Below are 22,164 nucleotides of genomic sequence, written 5' to 3' on the forward strand. Positions count from 1 at the left end.
CACAAGCAAGGCAGAAATGGGACCCTATAACACTGCAAACTACATTTGGTATAGGGCCTATGGTAGATCTGATGTTGGCCTATATTAGTCCTAAATTGGTTCAAAAGTTTCAGATTACTTTAATATAATATGAAACTGACTTGATTTCAGTTTCAGAATGAGAATGCATTTATTTCTTTGACATGGAAATTAAATGGGACCATTTGTTAGCCACCACTGTAGTCATGCCAATACATTAACACAATGATGTCTGTCCAACTCCCCTCAATCTGTGGTGTCGCAATAATAAAATAATAATAATAATAATAATCTTTTCATTATCATTTTGACACACAGGCTATAACATTTAGCCTACAGTAGTAGTACAGTACACCTACATATGAGATGCCAAAATAGATAAAAAAATTTTTTGTATAAATAGGGTAGGCCTGTTTACAAACAGGCTAGGCCTGTTTACAATATGAGTAAGAGGCATATAGTGTTTTCCGTTATGTTTGCCTGTCAGGTTCTTGTTTCTTGAGATACACACAGAAAAATGATCAAATAAAAAAACTCATAATAAATATAGATTTTCTTAGACCAGCACTAAATAAAATGGGTAGATCCTGTTACAGCTTTAGTTCCAGGAAAGAAAGGGGAGATTGATCCTGAACTGATGGACCGCTTTGTTCTATACAATAAAGGTCTGGAAATTGTTTAACAACCAAATCTCCTTCGCTCCTGCTGCTTGGGTGCCTGTCTAGTCTGAGTGCAGATGTGGTCTCCCGGTGTCCAGAAGGCGGCAGCAACGCTTTCCCATGTGGCTCCCCCTCCAGACCACAGGGATTGATTACTGTCCTAAATTCAGTCTAGCAGCATCTCAAGTTTCATCGGTTTCCTCTATTTCCAGATTCTCTGGCGTGTGCAGGAATACCAAATAAAATACAGTCCGCCTTGACGTACTGCCAAAAATGACAAAGATAATACAAGCACCACTCGCGCGAACTAATAGCCAAATAAAAACAACCTTTTAAGTTAATTGCCATTAATGGTGAGTGACATAAAGCCCTTGTTGACTATTTAACAAATCATTTATTTTAACTCTATGCCTTTTCACGCAGCCTAGGCGTAATTATGCTGTCTATAAAATATTGCATAGGTCAAATTAGGCTGTTGGCGCTATTGTAAGATTTAGGCTTTAAGTAAAATGTTATAATGCAAGATTAGACGATTGTATTGTATGAATGTTTTAACTTTTGCTTTATTCTTTAGGCCCACATAAACTTTCATTTTATGCCCGAACTTCCATCTGTTCAAACCTATCTTTTTTTCCAAAGAGTAGTCTTTCACATAGGCCAACTGTATTTTGTGTGTGTTTGTGTGTCTGTGCATGTGTGCGCGCGCTGTGGGCTCTACTTGATCTGTTGTTTGCGCAACACAATCACATTTCTTTTAAGCGACAGGGTGTCTAGACACACACGTGACCGGGCGCGTCAATGCGCACTGGAGACTGGAGACGGAGCAAGGGCACCCAAACCATCCGCCTCATTTCCAGACAGAGAGCCATTTAGCCCACTACACAGCACTGCCCCTCTCTGCTGCTCCACACGGTCTCTTTATTTTCTGTGTCATAGCGTAAAAACTGGATTATTTGACGTGAAGATATCGTCTGCTACGCCATACGGCTTCACTCTGTTTATGTGGACGTATATCCTGAGGGTCTATTTCTCTCTCGATGTGGATTTTCCTTACTCCTCTGTAGCTCTTTGGACGGAGGCTCATTCCTGACCAGAAGACCACATCCTCTGCAGAGTAAAACGGAGAAATACACTGAAAAAGTCTACGATTCAGGCCAATTCGTGTAGTGTGGACGGCTGAAGGATTTTCTGGATTAATGCTACTGAAGAAGACACCGTGCGATCGTGTTTTAATGGGCTAGATCTTAGCATAATTAAGGCCTTATATTTAGTGGGAAATTAGCGATGTTTAGACATGAATTGTGGTCAAAACTGGCGTATAGGAATCAAATTGTAGCATAGGCTTCGGGCTGCTAGAGTCGTGTAGGTTTGGTAGCGCGTTAGACCCTGGATGTGACGGCGGAGGCTCCACGGCGGAACGCCTGACTGTCCCGTGAAGCTCCACGGAGCAGATCGTTTTTCTCGGTGATCTTTTAAAGTGGACGACAATAGAGACTGGCGTATGATCCACGTTTTATCCACTTGCCCTGCTGCCGGTTTTTCCACTCCTTCTCCTTATTCTCAGGCTGCTTATCATCGTCTGGACTCGGATCCCGGAATCTTCATGATTTGCGGACACAATGCTCGTTTTTTAGCCGGGAAAACCTCTTTTCGTCCCGCATGTTTAGGACCAAACGATCGGGGCTCGTCCGGCGACTCTGGAGGAGCCGCGCGCCCGTGGAGGGCGACGGGGAGGCGGACAGAGGGACGCATGGCCCCGGGGGCTGCTGCATGGGCAAAGCGACAAAGGTGGCTAAGTCCAGCGGCGCCGCTGAGGCCGAACTAAAGACGTTGACCCACTCCATTCTAAAAAAGATCAAAGAGAAACAATTAGAGGTGCTGCTGCAGGCCGTGGAGTCCAAGGGGGGCGCGCGGAGCCCCTGTTTGCTCCTGCCCAGCAAAGTGGACGCCAAAGTGGGTCAACAGTCTTACTCTCTCCCCATGCTGCTCTACAAAGTGTTCAGGTGGCCAGATCTCAGGCATTCCTCGGAGCTCAAGAGGCTGTCGTGCTGTGAATCGTACGGGAAAGTCAACCCGGAGCTGGTCTGCTGCAACCCACACCACATGAGCAGGCTCTGTGAACTAGGTGAGCTTTTTTGTTTTATTGCAGTAAGCTCAGATAAAACAATTCCCCTTTTCAGTCAGCGTGTCACTGTGTCACACAGTATAGCTCTTTAAAGAGACAATTGGCCTAATTCAAGTGACATCACCTCTGTCGGTGCACTGAGCTTGAGTTTCCTTTGGGTTAAACTTGACCGACGCAGAGCAGCGTGCCAACAACTTGTCTACATCCAAAGAGGTGTCATCACATTACTTTTTGGCATAATCCTACAGCGGCGTCACATTTTTACTGGACCTTCATAATGTATAGGTCTGAATGTGCACTTTTGGGCTAGTTTGTTAATTAAGCGGGGTAGGTCTAATAAAAGGTGCCAGAGTCGTTAAAAGCTGCCAACATCACAAATAGTCTTCCCCACTACTTTTCAAACAAACAGTCTACGTGGTGTTTTAACAATTGGCATTTCCAGAGACCCATCTAGGCTTTACAGTCTTTCCACGTTGAAGTTTCCAGGCCTCATGTGTGTGTAATGTGTATGTGCAGTGTCCCGGGCCAAAAGAGGCCTGTATCTCAGTTTGTCCTAGACGCTGATAGTGGCCCTGCTGGCGCCAGGCGGCCCCCTGTTTATCTGCCTGCCAATGAAAGGCAATAGCCGCCCGGCCAGTCCTTTCTGCCTCTCTGAGAGCAGAGCTGACAGACACAAACCTTCTCCCTAAAGAATGACAATTCTTATCATAAAGTTAATGTCTTTTCTCATGCACTACTTTGTTTTCTCTTCAGAGTCTCCTCCTCCTCCCTACTCCCGCTATCCCATGGATTATCTTAAACCACCAGGTGAGATCACACTTTTAGTAACATAATAATGCCATATATTACAGTAGCCTATAAGCGAATAACGGCAGAATGATGTTTTCATTTTTCAGTTTCCTAATATGTACTGTGGTACAAAGACTTGCTTGAGTGTCTCTGTGTGGGAGCCGGCTGTTTTGTTGTGATTTATGATCACAGTGGAGGTCCATGCTTACCTAGCTGGACACTTCTCCATGGCTGGCAGCCAGAACCAAGCAGCACAAAGTGATACAGCTATAGATTGAGTGGCTCACAACCAGTGCCACACTATGCGTGTATTTAGGAGCAGGAGCTTTCAGTTTGTGTGTCCATCTATCTATTGTAAATCGCAGACAGACAGCAGCGTCTCTGGAGCCAGCCTGGTTTTATCAGATGAATTAATCGACAGATTAAAGCTGAAGGCTGCTGGGTTATGGCTCTGTGTCACTATGACACGTCACACATTGAGCTGCTAATATTTTTAGGAAGTAATCAGAATCAGAACCCAGTGATGTTTAGTATTTTATATGCCTCCAAAAGCAATAATTTACATACTGTTAGTCTGTTCTCTGGTTACAGCAGGAGGATGTAAACACAGCCCTCTGGAAACTCCCTTCTACAACAATTATCAGTATTCATCCCTGAAAATAAATAGCAGACAAACAAACATAATTCTTACACAACAATTTAATTTTAATTTAATCCAATCAATATTGGATCATCTGTTAAAAATGTTGTTACTGCTATAGATCACGGATTAGCACAATCAGAACCTTTTGCACTTCACATAACAAGAAGCTGTTTATGCTGAAACTCGTGGGACCATTTTAACTTCAGTTTTTACCCTTCTGTGTTCAGAGCTGTGTGTAGCTGTCAGCGCAGGAAAAGCACAGTGTTGGACAATGACCAGTTAGCTGAGCATGCAGACGGCCAGTTAGCCAGGAGAAGGAGAAAGTGCCTTTGAATGAATGGAAACAATAGGAAGTCATTGCAACAGCAGCTGGGGTCTCTCCAACCTCTGCCCCCACTGCTACGTCTATGTTTTATTCTAGTGATAATGCCTCTGAAAAACACAGTCCATTACCATTTGCTTAGAGAAACATGGCACTAAAATATATTACAAGTATAAAATGATACGATAAAAAAGAAACAAGTCTTGTTAAACCCATTCCTGCAATCAAAAGAACATTTTATGTACTCCTGTAAATGATTGCATGACTGAAAAAATGTGTGTGCATATCTCTTGTTAAAGCTGATCAGAATAATGTCTCAGAAAACCTGTTGACTTGACAGTGACACAGGGAGACTGAGCCTCAGGTTTATTATCCAAGTTTTATGATCTCAGCGAGCAGGAAGTGGACCTAAACATGCACAGTCCTAGAGGCAGTGGTCAATATGAAAGTGCACACACGTCAAATGCTACCTTGTTCCAGCTCTGGGGAATATAAATCACAGCCTGTTTAGCTTCACTCTGATGCCCCCTCGATTCTGTGGTCAGCTGTGAACTGTTGCCCGGTAGACCAGAGCTGGTCATTGGCAGCCAATGAAAGCCTGGGAGGCTGCTGTGTGCCTGTGACCACAGCCGCATGGCTGTGTCCGGAAGGCAAGGCCACGGAGCGGGCCTGGGTGAGGACTGGAGCCTCTATGGGCACACCAGCTTTATTGCCCCTTTAATTCACCTCTATCAGACCACAGTGCAACAATAAGTGAACCATGCTCCAGCAGGAAGGTCATTTGCATTTCAGTTTATTAGTGCATGTTGTAAATGTATACACAGTAACCCTGTTTATTAATGTAACCAACTGCATTTACAATAAAAAATGGCTACAGCTGTACCAGGAGTGTAGATTCTACCACACTGACCAAATGATTCTGTTGGACCAAGTTACAAAAAACCTTTTTTTGTGATTTATGAGCCATATATGAATTGGGTAGACAAGTATAGTTACCACTGAGTTCTTGGTCATAAAAGCTGCTGTTGAGCAGTTATAATTCAGTGGCCACAGTGCTTAGTGGATGTAGGTGCAGTGGCGAGTTGACGTGCAGTGAAAGGAATGTATCATTAGTGAATGCCAAGCTCCCAGAGGCAGCTCTGCAGCAGTGCTCGCCTGCTCCAGCAGTGTGCCTCTGTTCCACACACACAGCAGTTTTGTTAAAGCTCCATTCAGGTGTCATGTTGAAACTAGCCTACATTACAAGTCTTAGTGGGAGTTTATTTTTCAAATGCAAAGAGTGAATGAGTAGTTCTTTTTTTTCTCCCATCTGCCATCAAGTGTACCATTAAGAAAATTTACTGTGTTGTGCTTTCAACACTGCTCTTTAAATCTGTGTTGGGTTCATTATTTTGACTGAAAATTATTTCTTCTCAAAATTAAATTTAAAGGCCACCATGATTCTGGAGCCTCCATTCTTAAAGACTATTGAAAAACTATTGTTTTCAAGTAACAAACATAAACAAAAAATGTCCATTTTACTTCAGTTAGAAAGAAGTCTTAGATGTGTATTTGTTTATTGAGTAAGGACCAGAAAGTGTTCGAGCTAGACCATTAGCAGGAGATCAGCAGCTTGTCTGAGCAGAGATGGAGACCTACAGTTTCTCATGCAGCAGTGGATTATGGGGGATTATCAGGGGTGTAAGAAAGTGTGCAGCGTTAGTCTTCAGTGTGTGTGAGAGTGTGAGCCTGCTCGTCAGCGTCTTCATTAGGCATTGATTTCACCAGGTGATTGATGGCCTCACAGCTGCCGCTTAGCCTCTCCCACACACACAGTTCACTCACATATGCCTCTGTGTCCTCTGTCTAGATTCTCCAGACTCTGGACCGTCATCCAGTGACACTGGGGGAACGACATATTCAGCCCCTGTGGGGCTTTCAGGTAAATATGCCTTTTATCATTGAGGCAGTTTCCACAGGCTTTCTCCTCCTGCCTTGTGTCTGTCCTCTCTCTCATTCCCTTCAGCACACATTCATCTCTCATACTTGCGGTGATGAGGCAGTGATTGTGGGGGCCCCTGCTTCCCTTCTGTAATAAAACTCCAGTGAAGTAGGGTGCTGTATTTCTCCCACATCCACATAAATTCCTCCCTTCTGGCTCTTTGAACACAGCTCCACTCTGCTGCTCTTCCTTTCATCCATATGCCCTTGTAATGGAGGGCTGTTGTTTTCTGTAAAATCTAAGTAAATATAAAAACATCTTTGGAAAGACATGCTGATGTTTGTTTTTGTATCAGAGCAGCAAAAGGTCTAGCCACTGTAGACTACACAGAGCCACCTCAGTGACTTCATGTTGTTCCTTTCTTCCATCCCTGGAGCAGGATGTGTTTTGGGTTTCCTTTAGCTTTCTGCCATAATCCCCTTTAGCTGCCATGCCTTGCTTCCCCAGGCCCTTTCCACAGGCTCAGAGCGGTGTGGAGCAGCTCTCCTCTGAGCCTCAGATGGTTCTCATTACTGCGCCTTTAAAGCCTGTTTTATGTCAGTTGCTGTTTGCTGCCCATTTCCCCCTCCTTTGTTTGGGGGTAGGGGTTCTCAAGAAGGGAGTATCCTCCTCCCTGCCTGCCTGCCTGTGTGTACATGAATGTACTTAGGTGGGAGATTGTAATTTTAGCTGTTTGAAATGCTACAAACATGGGTTTTATGGCCACTGGACAGTTTCAAATCAAAACAGAACAATTTTAGTACGCAGGCAGATTCACTTTACTAAAAAGCTATACATGCAAAAGGTCACTCTTTAAATAAAGGTAAACAGTTCCTGCTCCTATTGCTAACTTAACTCGTCTTTTCCGTTGGTTTCTCTGTCTCTCCCTCCTTGTTTCTCAATCTGTACCCTGACAAAAGAAACATGGCTCTCCCATGGGCCTGCCGCTGACCTTCTAATTCACTCACTCTGAGCATTTTATGTTCTGCTTTAGACGTATTTACAGAGAAAAGGAAGAAGAGTGTCCAGGGTGCTAAAGATTTGAAGTCAAAGAGAGTTATAGCAACACTTCCTTGCATCAAAGTGGGATAATTGCAGTACAATGCATCTTGTGTTTCAAGATTTAGACCGACTGGTTAAGCTAGAAAGAGGATATATCTGTTTTCTTATGATACATTATGAGTTTTGGTATCCAGACAGGAAGGAGTTAAACGTGAGAGACTGTGACAGCGACAAGCGCAAATGCAATCTAGGCTGCCTGCCAGGCTAGCAGCTCCAAAGCTCCTCTTGTTGGCTCACGTCATCAGCTTGGAACAGACCTTGGCATATAGAGCAGAGGAGAAGGAAAGAGAGGGAAAAAATATGGCAGGGGGTTGGTGCCGACCTGAGCGGAGGCTGAGGGCTTAGCTCGGGGACTTTGGGTTGATTTCAAGGGAAAAAAGAGAGCGGGTCAGGGTTAAGGAGGCACTGGCTATGAATGTGTGCAGTGTTAAGTAATATTTAAACTTGTTAGAGGCTCTTTAGATCATTATGCACACTGTGGAGGAATGGCACATTTTACTGTGGATTAGACAGCTCAAACTTCCTTGCAGCAGAATTGAATCTTTAGCATGGCTGCTTAAAATGTTGCAAGTATCTGGCTATTTGGCATTTGAGTAGCATTCATGGTTCTATGTTGATGTTATTTAGCTAGGCGGCCCCTCACTCATGCTGTGCTTGGCTGTGTAGTATTTGCTGTGTGTTGGCCAATGGCATGCCTACTGGTGCCATGAGGGACTGACCCGGAGTAGCTGTATGTAAGGGGATCCGGTGGGCCTGCGGCGACATGTGCGCACAGGCCAGCAGATAGGATGACCCGGTACGAGCCCTGGCGCACGGCCGACTGTCACACAGGCACTTCCTCTCATTGCAGGTTAAATTTAGGAACCCCTTGTATTCTTATACCACCACTAGCAGCAGTGGCTTCTCTCTACAGACACGCGGCCTGGGCCCTCACTCAATTAGTCTTCATGTGAATTGGGTAGAGGTGTAGCCATCATCAGGGGCTTTGACGAAGATTTAATTTAGCCTTACCACCTCAGCTCATTATATCAAACCAGTTCTGCTGTCATGCGGAAGTCCCAGGAGAAACAGGACATTTTGGAAGTGGGAAAAGCTGGGTTAATGGATATTTTTGTTATGAGTCTGTCTGTAAGTTCTTAAAGCTGAAGAAAAACAGTTATGGAGCAGGGAACAGTGTGGCCTCAGTCTCCCTCCCTTCATTCTATGCATTCATGCCTTGTTTGGGTTAGCAGCCAAAGGAAAGGGCCGCGCAGGATATGACCTCATGTCTTTGAGGAAAAAGCGAGCTGACAGGGAGGCAGTCGTGGCCTGTTCTTGACGCAAAACAAACACTCGTGGGCATCAAGCAAAAATGTTAAAGCTGTAAAACAAGAAAGACATTTAGCCAAAGCACTTCTCATATGTAAAGCTAGCAGTAACTTGGACACAGGGACACTTTCTTTAGTGTAAATATTTAAGTTTTCCTTCCTGCACTCTTGATTTTCCTTTTGTTAGCTTTTTCCTAAGAGGAGGACTCAGAAGGGAGAGAAGATGGCGGCTTTGGGTGGGCCGGAGCTCAGCCTGTGTTCTCTGTAATTTGCAGGCTGTGTGCTAGCCAGAGAACAGAGCAGAGCCTAGCAGGCCGCTCCGTGCCGGGCCAGGATCTCTCATTACTCCCCACTTCCTCTCCTTGTGCGCCAGCCAAGCCGCCTCTTGGCAAGGGACGTAATTTTTACTTTTGGCCATCCTCTGTTCTCCACCCTGTGTCATTATGCTGTGCAAATCGAAAAAACAGCAACGAAGGAAAGCTAGATGGAGGGGAGGAAAAACAAGGAATGGTTGTTAGATGAACACATTATAATTGTGTTGGTGCTTTTTTGTTTTGAACTACCAGTATACAGTAGCTTTACCCAGTTAGCCTCTCCTAGCATAGCAGGAATGAAAGGTGGGCCATGCAGATCTGGCTGAGGGCCAAAGCTGGAGTAGAGCCCAGAACAAGATGGACATTGTTTTGGTTCATAGTCACCCTGTGGAAGTGGATTCTGACATTTCCTGAGTATATGGAGATGTGAAGGAGAAGAAGAAGGGGCTAAAGGAGAAACACTGCCCGCCCCTCCATGACGGAAGACAAATGTGGAAATGAAATCACAGACATATTTCTATATAAATGTACATGTCTCCAATTTCTAGTCTGACACGGAGCCGAGCTGTCTCCACCCGCTCATTCATGCTCTCAATTGTAGTCTCTTTGAGTGACAGCCAGTCGGGAGCCGAGTCTGAAGGGCCTATCACAAACCACAAGCAGCTAACATAATCACACATGCTCATTGACAAATACTCTGAGGTAGTTATTAGGAGCTGATTATCAACACCATACAAAAGCCAACTTGTTCTTCTGGTTGTCTCTGTTGGGTTTACAGTTTCCCACGACACAACAATGCCAGTGTGTGTGTGTCTGTGTGTGACTGCTGAGCTTGTCTGTCCATCGGTCCGTAACATGTTGGTTTGAGACGTAGACTACAGGTCTCTTCTGATGACATTGTGGGTATTTGTCTTGTCACCCTGGGAAATCTGGGCTAGTGACAGTGAGGATACTTGTGTGCAAGGGTCAACATCATGAAGTGTTGTTGGAAGTAAAAACTCATCAGGAGCTTTCCACAGAGGATAATGGTGTCCCAATACAACTTGATACAGATAGTAAGGAAAAAGCTCTGTACACTGATACTGATTTTGATACCCCAGTGATTTTTTAAAACACTTCATAAACTTAGCTATAACCAGTGAATTAAATTAAGGTCAGTATTAGTCAGGAAAGGTAACATTCTGTTTTGCTAATGTGACATTTCCAGTATTGATCTAGTTTCTGTAGTTTAAATTGGTATCTGGCTATTTTTTTTTTTACCCTACAAGGGGAACAAAACGTCAGTCCATTTGAGAAGACTCTGAAAATGGAATCCGTAGTCAAAACAAAAAACTTTCAGAGATAAAGTGATTGATGCATTTGAAGGGAAAATGGTCTTATCTTCTCCTTGGCTTGGCCGGATGGTTCATGTAAGAGATGGCGTGTCTGCAACTCATTCTGTCTATCTGCACGGAGTTAGATGAGCAGATAGCAAAACTCTGCCACTCCCCTGTGTGGTTTTCCTGCCATCAGGGCCTGTTTAGGTTTCCTCTGAGGGCAGGGAGGGGGTAGCAGTGGTGGTGGTGGTGCACGGGAGCTTTTGCATCTTACATAATGCACACCTTAACAGACCAACTCTATTTGAGAAATGGCATCCCACTTGATAAATTTTTAAACTCTGTTGTGTAATGATTAATACAATTGATTTTGAACACACAACTTGTAGGTCTTTTGTAGAGGGCTGCCTGGTAAAACTATGCTCTGTCAAAAAAATAAAAATAAAAAATTGTGCTAGAGCTACATACTCTACAGCACTGCAGAGAACAAAGCGAATGCCTCCAGCGTGACCCCAAGAATAGACTTTCCCCGGGTTGAGAGAGGGTGTTGACTTAGAAAATAAGGCACCGTGAAGAGTTCTTTCCTTCCCCCTCTAGCTATTTCCTTCACGTCTTCCCTATTCGTCTCTTTTCTGTGCAGTAGTCTGATGACGCCAGGGTCATTATGCTTTTGAGTTGACACATCTTACACAGAGCTCACAGGGATCAATAAGACAGTTCTCAAGAGCTTGCTCACTATTTACTATTGTAAGTGTCAGGTCCTCTGCTAAAGTTCAACTAGTGGGAGTGTGTGAGTGTATTGACTTTTAAGAATAGTAGTGACTTGTGCTGTGTGTATGTGTGGAGTCAGACAGAGGTAATGATTAACCTTTCCAGACTGTGTTTCTGGCTCTGCGAGAAGCAACCCAGCAGACTGTTGCGACCCCTCCCCCTGGCCTCCATTGCCCCTCCTCCACTCCATACAAGTCCAATTGTTTCAGCTAGCATGGCGTCTACTCCTAAAGAGAGGATTGCATTAAAATCCACAGGGAGGTTAACAATTTCTGTGCAGAATCCACCCTCTTTAATGTACGGTTGCAGCATAGTGAAAGTATTGCACCAGCTCTTGAATAGACGCCTGGACTGGCTGACTAAAACATAGGCTAATCGCCTTTTAAATACATTATGGACCTATAGAAAACATGACGCCAGTATGTCTTTAGGCCAACTTTGAGTGTTCATAAAAGCACTATATAGAAAGGCCAATATTAACCACTCGCACTATTTGTTTTATATTTCTATATTTTAGCTGGTGGCATTATTATAAATCTTTATGGAGCTCAACAGTCTTACCCACTTTGAAGTTGGCTCCAAATTTCCATTCATTTTTCCCCTACACTTTTGGAAAAAAAAAGAGTTCAAAGACATTGTGGATGCTAATCAGTCATGTAGTAACTAATATCCATAATGTGTTTGTTGTGCTAAAAACACATCTAAAATGCTAGATTGTGCCAAACGTTTTAATAACTTAACAGTGTATAAAGATTCAGAAACAGACTTTAAATAAAATTATAGGCCTTGTGGTCATTAGTTACCATGTAGCTGATTAGCCCTGAGCAAGCTTTCAAACTTTTTTTTCAGAATGTCTATGAGAAAAAAATATGGGAAATTTACTTCTGGAACCATCTCACTGTTGAGCTCCATTGCATTTGGGGTTTATGTGCCACACTAGTAATGATATTAGTCAACTAGGGGGTTGTGGTAAGCTCATGGGACCGGCCAGAATGGGACAGGCCTGGGGGCAATGGGTGGAAGCAAAGCAGAGCCAAAAGGTCTGGTGTGACAGATGGCTCAGGGCTGCTAGCTAGCCAGCTTATCTCCAATTGAGAAGCAGCCTAGAGACACGAGGCTAAAAGGCCACAACACAGACAGGCAGGTGGGCAAGCCCACACGGGACAGACGCACAGACACACTAATGCTTTGATATAGACAGACATCCCAAAAAGAGACAGTTTGGGGAAAATACTGAATCATTCCATTGTTACAATAGGCTTATTGTGATTATCAAGTTAAGGTAGTGATTTAGGTCTTGAAATTCAGTTTACAGTACAAATGTTAAGTTGTTTCAGACTTAAGTAAAAGTAATTTGCTTGAATGTTGTATTGTAAATTAATAAATATTCAAAGAGAGAGAGGATATTTAGTACTTTATCAAAATAATTGTGACCATTCAAATTTTGATTTGTATATATCTAAACCTAAAACTTTACTGTTCCCAAAGTTTGATTAAACCAGCCTGGGGGGCGCAGACAGAGTGACGACACACGCTGACATACACACTGCACCTATCGCTGGGAGCACCTGAAATAGTGTCAGACTGAAACCTGAGCAGTGTGAGCAGGCAGACACCTCACACCTTGACACACGCGAAACCCCTGAAAACACGCTCACGGCGCATGTTAAAAATTCAAATTCAGTGAAATGAGCCTTGCACTTGCAGTAAGATGTGTTGTGTTGTCACCGGTCAGTGTGACATTAGTGTGTACTTTGCAAGAAGCATTACTCATGAGGTGTAAGCTAGTTGGCTGTCAGGACAAGCTGTGAACACACTCTCCTCGAGGCTGTGCCCCACAGACGGAGGAGTCTCTCTGTCTGTGCTCAGATACTTGAACACAAGCACGCCTGTTTTATATAAACTCTAGTTGCAAATCAGTGTATTTATAGATAGACTTACTGTCACGCTCTAAGTATTAAAACACTTTGCTTTTAGAAATATGCAGTGTGAATACTAGGCAACATGTCAGAGAGGTAGAGAAGTGGTATAAAATGTTAAAATCAGATTGAATCTTGTCTGACTTACAGTAGGTTGAAAGTGGTCTGGATGCTAGTGTCTGTATGAGATTAGATGCAATGCATTTTCCCTGTAGACTACTGTCAAGTAGGTTGTTCACTACAAACCTTTTACCTAGATATATGTGCTGTGGCATTTTTCAACCAAAGTTTGCTGTGCAGTAATTCTGTTGGCTGATTAAATAGATTGGCACTTGAATTCAGGATATAACCTCTTTAGCCAAAGTAAAATGGTGTGTGCACTTCCTTGACTTGTCTCCCTTGCTGGCGCTCGGAGCAGTGGTGAGGGAGGGTTGAGCCGCCTAGTGAATAGCAGGGTGTTTTCAGGCTGCAATGACAGGCTCAGACAGGCAGCCGCTCTAATGACCTCTGACGCCAGGGCCTGTCTCTCTCAGAAATAACAAACATACACACACACACGCGCGCGCACACACACACACACACAGAAACACTGGGCCCCACAGGTGAGCTCCGCCAGCAGGCCCTCTGTCAGCTGTTAAGAAAGGCCAACGTCCTCCTTATCAACTCCGGCTGTTCCTGTGCGTACATGTTAAACAGATATGAGTGCAGTGGATAGGCCGGGCTTGTCGACACTGCTGACATCAATTTGAGGCACAAAAGACACTTTGGGCCTCTTATCTCCAGGATAAATACTTTTTCCTCCATTTAGGCAAAGGTAGAGAGCCTGGGACTTAGTTCTCCGAACTGTGCGCACGGATGGATTTACGATAAACTCCCCTAGGCTGTGCTCTGACCAACTTCAAAGCACACAGACCCCTTGTTTTATGAGAAGCATGCTTCCCCCCTGTTCCTACACACCCCTCCTCCTCTGTCTCTGTCTACCCTCCAGTCTCCTCTTTTTGCTCCTTTTTTCCCCTTCCTCCCAGTGTCTAATGAAGTCTAATGACAGGCCGCGGTGAGTCTGCTTGGGCCAGCACAGATCCTGCTCCATTAACATTGCAGTTTGTCTCAGACGGGACCTTCCAAATTACCGGTTACATTCACAGCTACCACTAGATGAAATGGGGGAGGGGTGGGGTATGGGAAGAACCCAGGAATGGCTCCATAAGAGAGAGGCTCTGTTCGTTTAACCCCCTCCTCTCTCATGTATATTTCCCCTCTTTTAGCTTTTTTAACCCTTCAATGTGTGTCTTTCACCATTTCTAGATTTTAGTGTGCACTTCCAAGAGTGACAGGAAGCCAAAAAGATTGTGGGTTTGCTGATAGATGTCAGAGGAATTACGTCGGTGATGACCCTAAAAGCACTGGAGACACTTAAAATCAGTAGAGGAAGCGAGTTTGCCAAAGTAACAGTCAAAATATGTGAAAAGCATTCCTCCTTACCGCGCCCCACCCCTTTCTTTGCCTCTGTCTCCCTCCACTTCCCTTGCGCCTGACTGGCTCCCACTTTTTTTGCTGGGAGCCAGATTTCTGTGGAATAGAGATATGAAGGGGAGAGGGGTGTGCAAAGAGGGGAGCAGGGGGGTTGGAAAATGGAGCATAGCCAGTGCTACACTTCTTTTACACTCCGGGGGAAACTTTAGATCGGAGAGGCCTGACTTGTCAACAGTTCAGACACCACATTTGAGTCGCATGTTGCTTGTCAGCTAAACAGCAAGTGCTTACCCAGAAAAATGGGGGAAATTAACAAAACCAAGTCATCTTTTTACATTAACACAAGAAATGGGACAGTGTGCTGACATCAGAACATTGCTGGCAGGGCTATTACAAAAAGCCAGACAGAAGATAAGCATTTAATGCCTAGACAAATATTGTAGTGCGTGTGGACACTTGCCTGCTAGACTTTCCAAGTTGCTTCTCTTGTCTGAAGTCCAAGAATTCCAGCATGGTTTTCCTTCTTCATAACACAACTCACAGCTCTTAGTTCCCAAACAGAAAGTGGATTAGGCAGTAGAGACTATTGTTTTCAAGATTTAAACATGTTTCATTTCGGGAGTCCACATCACTGCCACTCATCACTGATCACTTTTAAACTTCTTTTTCTTGTGTTCATGCATACATTGTCTCTTTTGTTTAGTCCTTACCTGCATGTTGTGTAACTAGGCATTTGTGTGTTTTCAGATTCCTTGGTAATGCAGGGGTCTGGTGAACGGGCCCATTGGTGCGTGGTGGCGTACTGGGAGGAGAAAACACGTGTGGGCCGCCTCTACTCAGTCCAGGAGTCTTCTCTGGACATCTTCTATGATCTACCTCAGGGGAACGGCTTCTGCCTGGGCCAGCTCTGCTCTGACAACAAGTCCCAGCTGGTGCAGATGGTGCGGGCCAAGATTGGCTATGGCATCCAGCTGACGCGCGAGCCCGATGGGGTGTGGGTCTACAACCGCAGCTGCTATCCCATCTTCATCAAGTCGGCCACACTGGACAACCCGGACTCGCGCACGCTGCTAGTGCACAAGGTGTTTCCCGGTTTTTCGATTAAGGCTTTTGACTATGACAAGGCGTGTAGCCTACAGAGACCCAATGACCACGAGTTCACAACAGCCTCGCACAGGCTTCACGGTTCAGATAAGCTTTGTCAAAGGATGGGGACAGTGCTACACAAGACAGTTCATCAGCAGCTGCCCATGTTGGCTAGAAGTCATCTTCAATACTCGATAGCAGCAGGCCCTCTTCCCACGGACTAACTCACCTTTTTGTTCACAGTGAAAAAAAAGGGTTTCGATGAAGAAGTATTCTAACAGACTTTGTTTATAAATGACTAAGATTTAATTAAATGAAATAAGAAGTGAAAATGTATTTTATGTTATATATAAATATATTATTAATTGTAAATATGAAGACATTTTATATGCATCATTATTTATGTATTGTGCAATGTGTTGATGAGAAAAAGAAAATAAGATGCACTTTGCTTAATATAAATGCAAAACAAAGAAATGCCAAAATAAAAAAACAAAAAACAAATAATCCTTGTGTATGACCTATTCTTATTCTTCTTCCTAAAAAAGTAGTGCAAAGAAAGAAAGAAAGGTAATAGGAAAAGGAAACAGTTTGGTTCTGCAGTTTGTTACTGCTCCATGTTCTCATTAGGCTTCTAATAACAGGCTGCATTTTGGGACTTATTTTGGGATACATGGTTTTCTGTCTTTAATGAGTGGTCAAAACAAGGCCAGGAAGTGGTGAAGACTATTTTCAGGAACCAATACAGTCAAACAGAGGTCATGCTTTCTATATGTTTTTTGTTTGTTTCTTTTTTGATTGATATATGATTTGGTACTTACAGAAATGATAAAACATAAACTGTAAAAGCAATATTTTATGGCCTTCTGATGTTTGATAAAAAATAGGATTGTGTCTGTCTGGGCCGGTCCTGTAACTCGTCAGATGGGTGTCTGTGAAGAGGATTATCACTGTAAGCCTGCTTTTGCCACACACACAGTCTCAAAGACCTACATTCACAAGACCCACTTTCCACATGCAAGCTCCTATTCAGAAAACAACTTTGAAAAAAAAATGTGTATAAAAAAAAAGAGATAATAAAATATGCATTGATAGTGACCTAAAGAGCTCGCCAACTGCACACCACTGAGGTGCATTTTAAAGGATTTCTACAAATAAATTTAACAACAAAATTTAATTTAACTTTTTTTTTTTTTTTTTTTTTTTTACAATGGTATATCTTCATATCTGCATTATCAGTATAGTAAATTTATTGTCCCAGTGTTTCTTTTACAAGTTACTTTTCTTCTTACCTTCCAGCAACTATTGTCTCAGTGTGCAGCGTTTTAATTGGTAGAAAATGCAGGTATTCTATTCCTTGACATCAAACAGTTTTTCCTAATAATAATTCTAGCTCTGAACACTGAGCAACTGCAGCAGCGTGTGTGGGAGCATGCGCGTATTGGTCTAAGCCATGTCTTCCCTCAGACAGACTGACCCTAATACACAGTGCAATAATTCCATTTAAGCTATTTCAGATTATAGTCACATTTCGACTCAGCACTTCTGATTTTAGTTTTATGTAATTAAAGTCTCCTGTGTATTTTTGTAATTATTCATTTGTTTTTTTCATAATGGGCTTTTTCTCTGAGAATCAAAACTTAAATTGTGACTGAAACACATGTGCACAGCTACGTATGTATGAAGTTCATGTGTGATAAAAAGATGTGCACATTTAGAAACTATAGAAGAGCCTATGCATTTGATATGGCTAGTGGATGTTGTATATTTTTCCACACAAAGGCAACACCTATAGCTTAATGTGTATAGATGCTGGTGTCCTGTGGGTGGGGGTTGGAGTAGGTGGAGCCTTGTAACCCTGTATGTGGTGTTAATGGGGCTGGAGGTCTTTGTATCTGAATGTGCCTTGACCTTTTCACATTAGCGTCTTCACTGATTAATATGTCATTTGACACTGGCTTTATGTAAACATCCCTGTGCCTCTTGTGTGCTCTGGATGTACTTTCTAATGTGGACTCTGCTTGAAACACAGTATGCTACTGGCTTTTTATTTTTAGACATCCGATAGGACTGACATCAAACGACATTATTCTAAACAATGGGCTTGCATATGTGCAGTAAGTCATCCAGTCTGTGTGCTCATGTGTGCAGAGCTGTGTGCACGTGCTTTTATACATGTGAAATGCACAAAGTCGACACAAAGCTGGAGCCACAGTCCAGGCTTCCTGCTCCCCAAGGGGTAGATAAGACCCTTTAGTGTGTGTCTGACTGCAGGCCCTGCGGGAGGGGGCTGTGCCTGGCTGGGTCAGGTCTGGAGAGGGAGGGTGGGGACAGTCTAGCTGTGTTTATAGGCTGCATGTCAGGTTGGGGGTGGAAAGAAGAGCACAGTCACTTCTGGCATTCTCATGCGTGTTTAATCCCTTGCATGGCCTGCAGGCATGTTACTCTGAGCCTCAATGAATCACATAAATCACTGGAAATACAATATAAACAAAAAAGGAAAAGGATAAGAGCTGTAGTGCCACATATGCACATATAACTACTTCAAAATCTTACTGTAACTTTAGATAAACCAGACAATGGTTTTCCTTTTACTCACAGGGATTTCTTTCACAAATTTGACCCACATGCTGCTATATTGGTTTGTATTTTACTAGTTCATGAAGCTCGGGACTCAATTCCATGTTTCTAAACACCCATGACATGCAGCTCATAAGCTTTAAATGTGTAACATACATAAATATTTGATTATTTTTATTTTGAAGTGCTTCAGTTTCCCTGCCTTATGAGTTGTGACTTATTAAATTGTGAAGAAAAGCAAAAATTCATTTTCCTTCAAGTCTTCCCATTTCTTATAAATGATTCCCTCAGCCCTCACAATCACCAATCACATCACATTAAATCAGCAGCACTACCTCTCCTCAGACGCTCCGCCTTTCACAGAGTATTCAAACACATTGTGTATGTATTATTGCACTGATAAATCAAGGCAAATGTCAGTGCACATGCTATTTGAAAAATGATTGATAGGTCCAATATCAGCATGAGGCAGGCATGGGATGGCTGCAATATCCTCTCGCTTTTCTTTTTCAATCATGTACAAAAAGAACCATTACCTTGGTCTCCTGATTATTGCACTCTTTTGTCTATTGGGCTCCTCCAGAGGTCAAAATCCCCCTTTGAACGCCTTGGTGATCTCTTTGCTTTCAAGTTGAATTTAATAAAGAAATTACAAATTTATTTTCACCTATAGGAAGAAGACTGAGAAGAGATAGCTTTCAAATGCAAGACATCCACAGAACCTTTTCCTCGATTGTGCAAAACAGAGCTTGGTGCTGTAGTTGGAACAGCAGACTGGGGCCTGTCTGAGGGAGCTGCATTCCTTCCAGGAGGAGGGCATCGCAGAACCACGGCTCCCCTCACAGTTTGGTGTGAGCTGCAAACACCTTTGTGCGGATTACAGATTTCTACATTTTACAACCAGGTTATCACCACAACAGCAAACCCAGCCTGGACTGTAGACAGATGTGCTATCCAACTCTAACACACACTTTTTATTTGAGAAAAAGTGGTTTCAAAGGAACATTTCATTGACTAAAGTGGTTTGAAACACAATGAGTATGAGCCTGGCCGTGCACAGAGCTGTAGACTTGTGCGTCTGGCCACAGTGCTGACATGGTGGGATTCCTCTGTGGATTGGAGTAAATGAGGTCTGTGGAATGTGAGTGCAGGGTAATCATGGCAGGACGACAGGAGTAACCAGATACGGGCTGCCAGACTTCAGAGGAGCGGGAATCCCTCTCACAAACGCACCACCTCCAGCAGGAGACGGACTGGCTGCCCCCCCCCCACCCACCCACCCCCACCTCCCATTAGCAAAATGTACTTCTTAAAAAGTCCTCATCCTGTCACCAAAGCTCTTCATGTACCTGATCAAAGCTCTTTATGTGTTTATATGCTTTGTGGTGAAATATTTTAACATGCATACATTTACCATACTCATGTCTGACAATTGAAAAAAAGCAAAATTGTATACAATAACCAACAAACTAAATAAAACAATGTTAAAGTCATACATGCACCGAGATAATATATCTGAATACTGTGCTTTTCCTGATATTTGCTAATGAAATACTGTTAGCTGGAGTTATTCTATAATATCATCGTTGTAGATGAGCACTGAAACTTAACTTTCTATAACTGTTCTATTGTTAATGGTTTAAAAAACAAAAACACAAAGACAACTGAAAATCACAAATTTAAGAAATTCCATTTAAGGGCACAAGTGTTTTTGGTTTGAAATGGTTCTTAACAAATTTTGTAAGAGCGAGACATGCAGAGACATAATACAAAGGAAATGGTTGATTTTATCGCACTTTCTGAATCAGACCATGACCACAGAACATCCTGTTTGAGCAGACAGTGACAGACTTAACAGAGGATTGATTTACAACAACAACAACAACACAAGTCGTAGTCACTGTGCAATAAATAATGCTTTTATTTTTCAGGCATCTGATAAAACCTGGAAATACCTGGTGGAATAAAAATCTTGATTTTTCTAACCGAAGATAGTGCAAAGTTCATTTAAGTCACACTTTAGATGGAAAAGTACTTTCTGTTCTTATGTTTAAGTTTCACAGCTCCTTTACTGAGGATCATATAGATGCTGTAATGATGCTCCAGTTAATCACAGAGCCCCATAGCAATGTACAGAATTGTACTTTCATGCCAATTAAACTCCTGGAGAAATGAGCCGCCAACCAAGCAGCCTCACTAATAGTCTGCGATAGCCTTCACTAATAACAGTCAAGTCTTAGAAAGAAGAACATTCTTGAAGAATGGATCCCTGAGGACAAATTTAGAGTTTGACACAAGCACTAACTTACTGAGCCCCTTAAGTATGTACAAACAGGAGCAGGGTGGATATGTGCGCTGCAGAAGGACCTGGGTACAGTGGACCCAGGGGCCTTGTTAGATGAAAAGCCAGATCAAAGCTGCCACTGCACTGATCCAGGCAGAGTGAGACATAAAAAAGTGAAGTGAAGTCTACTGTAACTTTGAATCTAGTTATCTGCTCACTTACCACAGAGAAGAAGCTGAGCTGCTTACGCAGTTCAGCCAGACACACTGCTCTTACACCTTTATAATTCATTAACTCAATTATGGTTTCAAACACCAAATCAGAGAGAGGTTCTGTGTTATATAAAGATCTTTACATAGATGTTTGCAACATACATTCAACATAATCTTGAATCATCTTGTTAACTGAATGTATTCAAAGTTTTAGTTTAATTGTCATGGCTGTTACTTGTGCCTTTTCCCAAGCTGACACTGACATTAACTGAACGTCTCTCTCCACTCTTCACCCTTTACATCAGATCTGTCAAAAGGCCTATGAAATATTTTGAAGTCCCATAAAAGACATCACCTTTTGCTCTGAAATATTTTTTTTTACTCTAGTTTATCTTTTGTTGAGGTCAGATCTTCAGTCTGGTCATCAGTGCTACTGCTATCGTCAGAGGAGCCTGAGTACGTTCTTCCTGTTGCCCTTCTCTCAGCCGAGGCAGACCACTATGACGTACTTCCACATCTTACATGGCACTGCATTCTCCAAACAAACACGCCAAGGCTAGATCCACACACATAGCAGTGGGACACATGACTAATTAACTGAAAAAACAGTTCTAATGAGATTCTACAGAGAAATTTCAAGAGACTTTTTGTTCTTAAGACACGCTATGGTTGTATAAAATATGAGCATTATGTTTTAAATTTGTGAACAATAGTAAATGTATGGTTAATTCCCTGAATTTACATCCAAAAATTACACTTGGGAGTGTTATTACATTTAATCCCCCCCCCCCCAAAAAAAAATGATGGTGTAAAAAAAATTACTGTCTATTAAAGGAACTATATGCACATCTGATCAAATACAACTTTTACTGATAACAACTCTAATGCTGGTTTATTCTTAATTATAAAAGCATTGGATTTTCTATAGTCAGAAAATAATTACATTCTTTCAGCAAAATTCAAATATGTAAATTTGATCTATCTACAGATTTCCTGTACCAAGCATGTATCAAAAGACCTCATTGGAAATAGAATAAATTCCCATAAAGACACTAGTCTAGTCAGTTGTATTGTATTAAAACAATCAGTGAGTGTGAGCAGAGGCAGTGGGTGCCGATGCAGTTGGTTTAAACACGTCAGAGGTTGGCAGCATCTCATCCACACTGCATTAAAAGTGAAACCCCATCAGACCACTGAGTGACGTTGATGTGAATACATTAGACCACATGGCTCCCCTCCACTACACTGAGAGCACAGAGGATGGCAATGAGACGTCAGCTCTGTCAGATACATGTCCGCAGGAATATTATTATGGAGACGTTGC

The 22,164-nt window shown here is 42.8% G+C and overlaps 1 protein-coding gene across 1 annotated transcript; it reads left to right on the plus strand.

The window, feature by feature from the left end:
• Nucleotides 1-1,250: 1,250 nt before the first annotated feature.
• smad7 (SMAD family member 7) lies at nucleotides 1,251-16,208 on the plus strand. Its single transcript, XM_020925216.2, is given in 5 exon segments — nucleotides 1,251-2,802; nucleotides 3,556-3,609; nucleotides 6,406-6,477; nucleotides 15,426-15,837; nucleotides 15,839-16,208. Coding segments are annotated over 5 exon segments (1,128 nt in total). The 5' UTR covers nucleotides 1,251-2,336; the 3' UTR covers nucleotides 15,963-16,208.
• Nucleotides 16,209-22,164: the final 5,956 nt, after the last annotated feature.

This window comes from Boleophthalmus pectinirostris, unplaced genomic scaffold, assembly GCF_026225935.1.
Source record: "Boleophthalmus pectinirostris isolate CB_2022bp ecotype Guang Dong unplaced genomic scaffold, ASM2622593v1 HiC_scaffold_18, whole genome shotgun sequence".
Classification (NCBI taxonomy): Eukaryota; Metazoa; Chordata; class Actinopteri; order Gobiiformes; family Gobiidae; genus Boleophthalmus; species Boleophthalmus pectinirostris.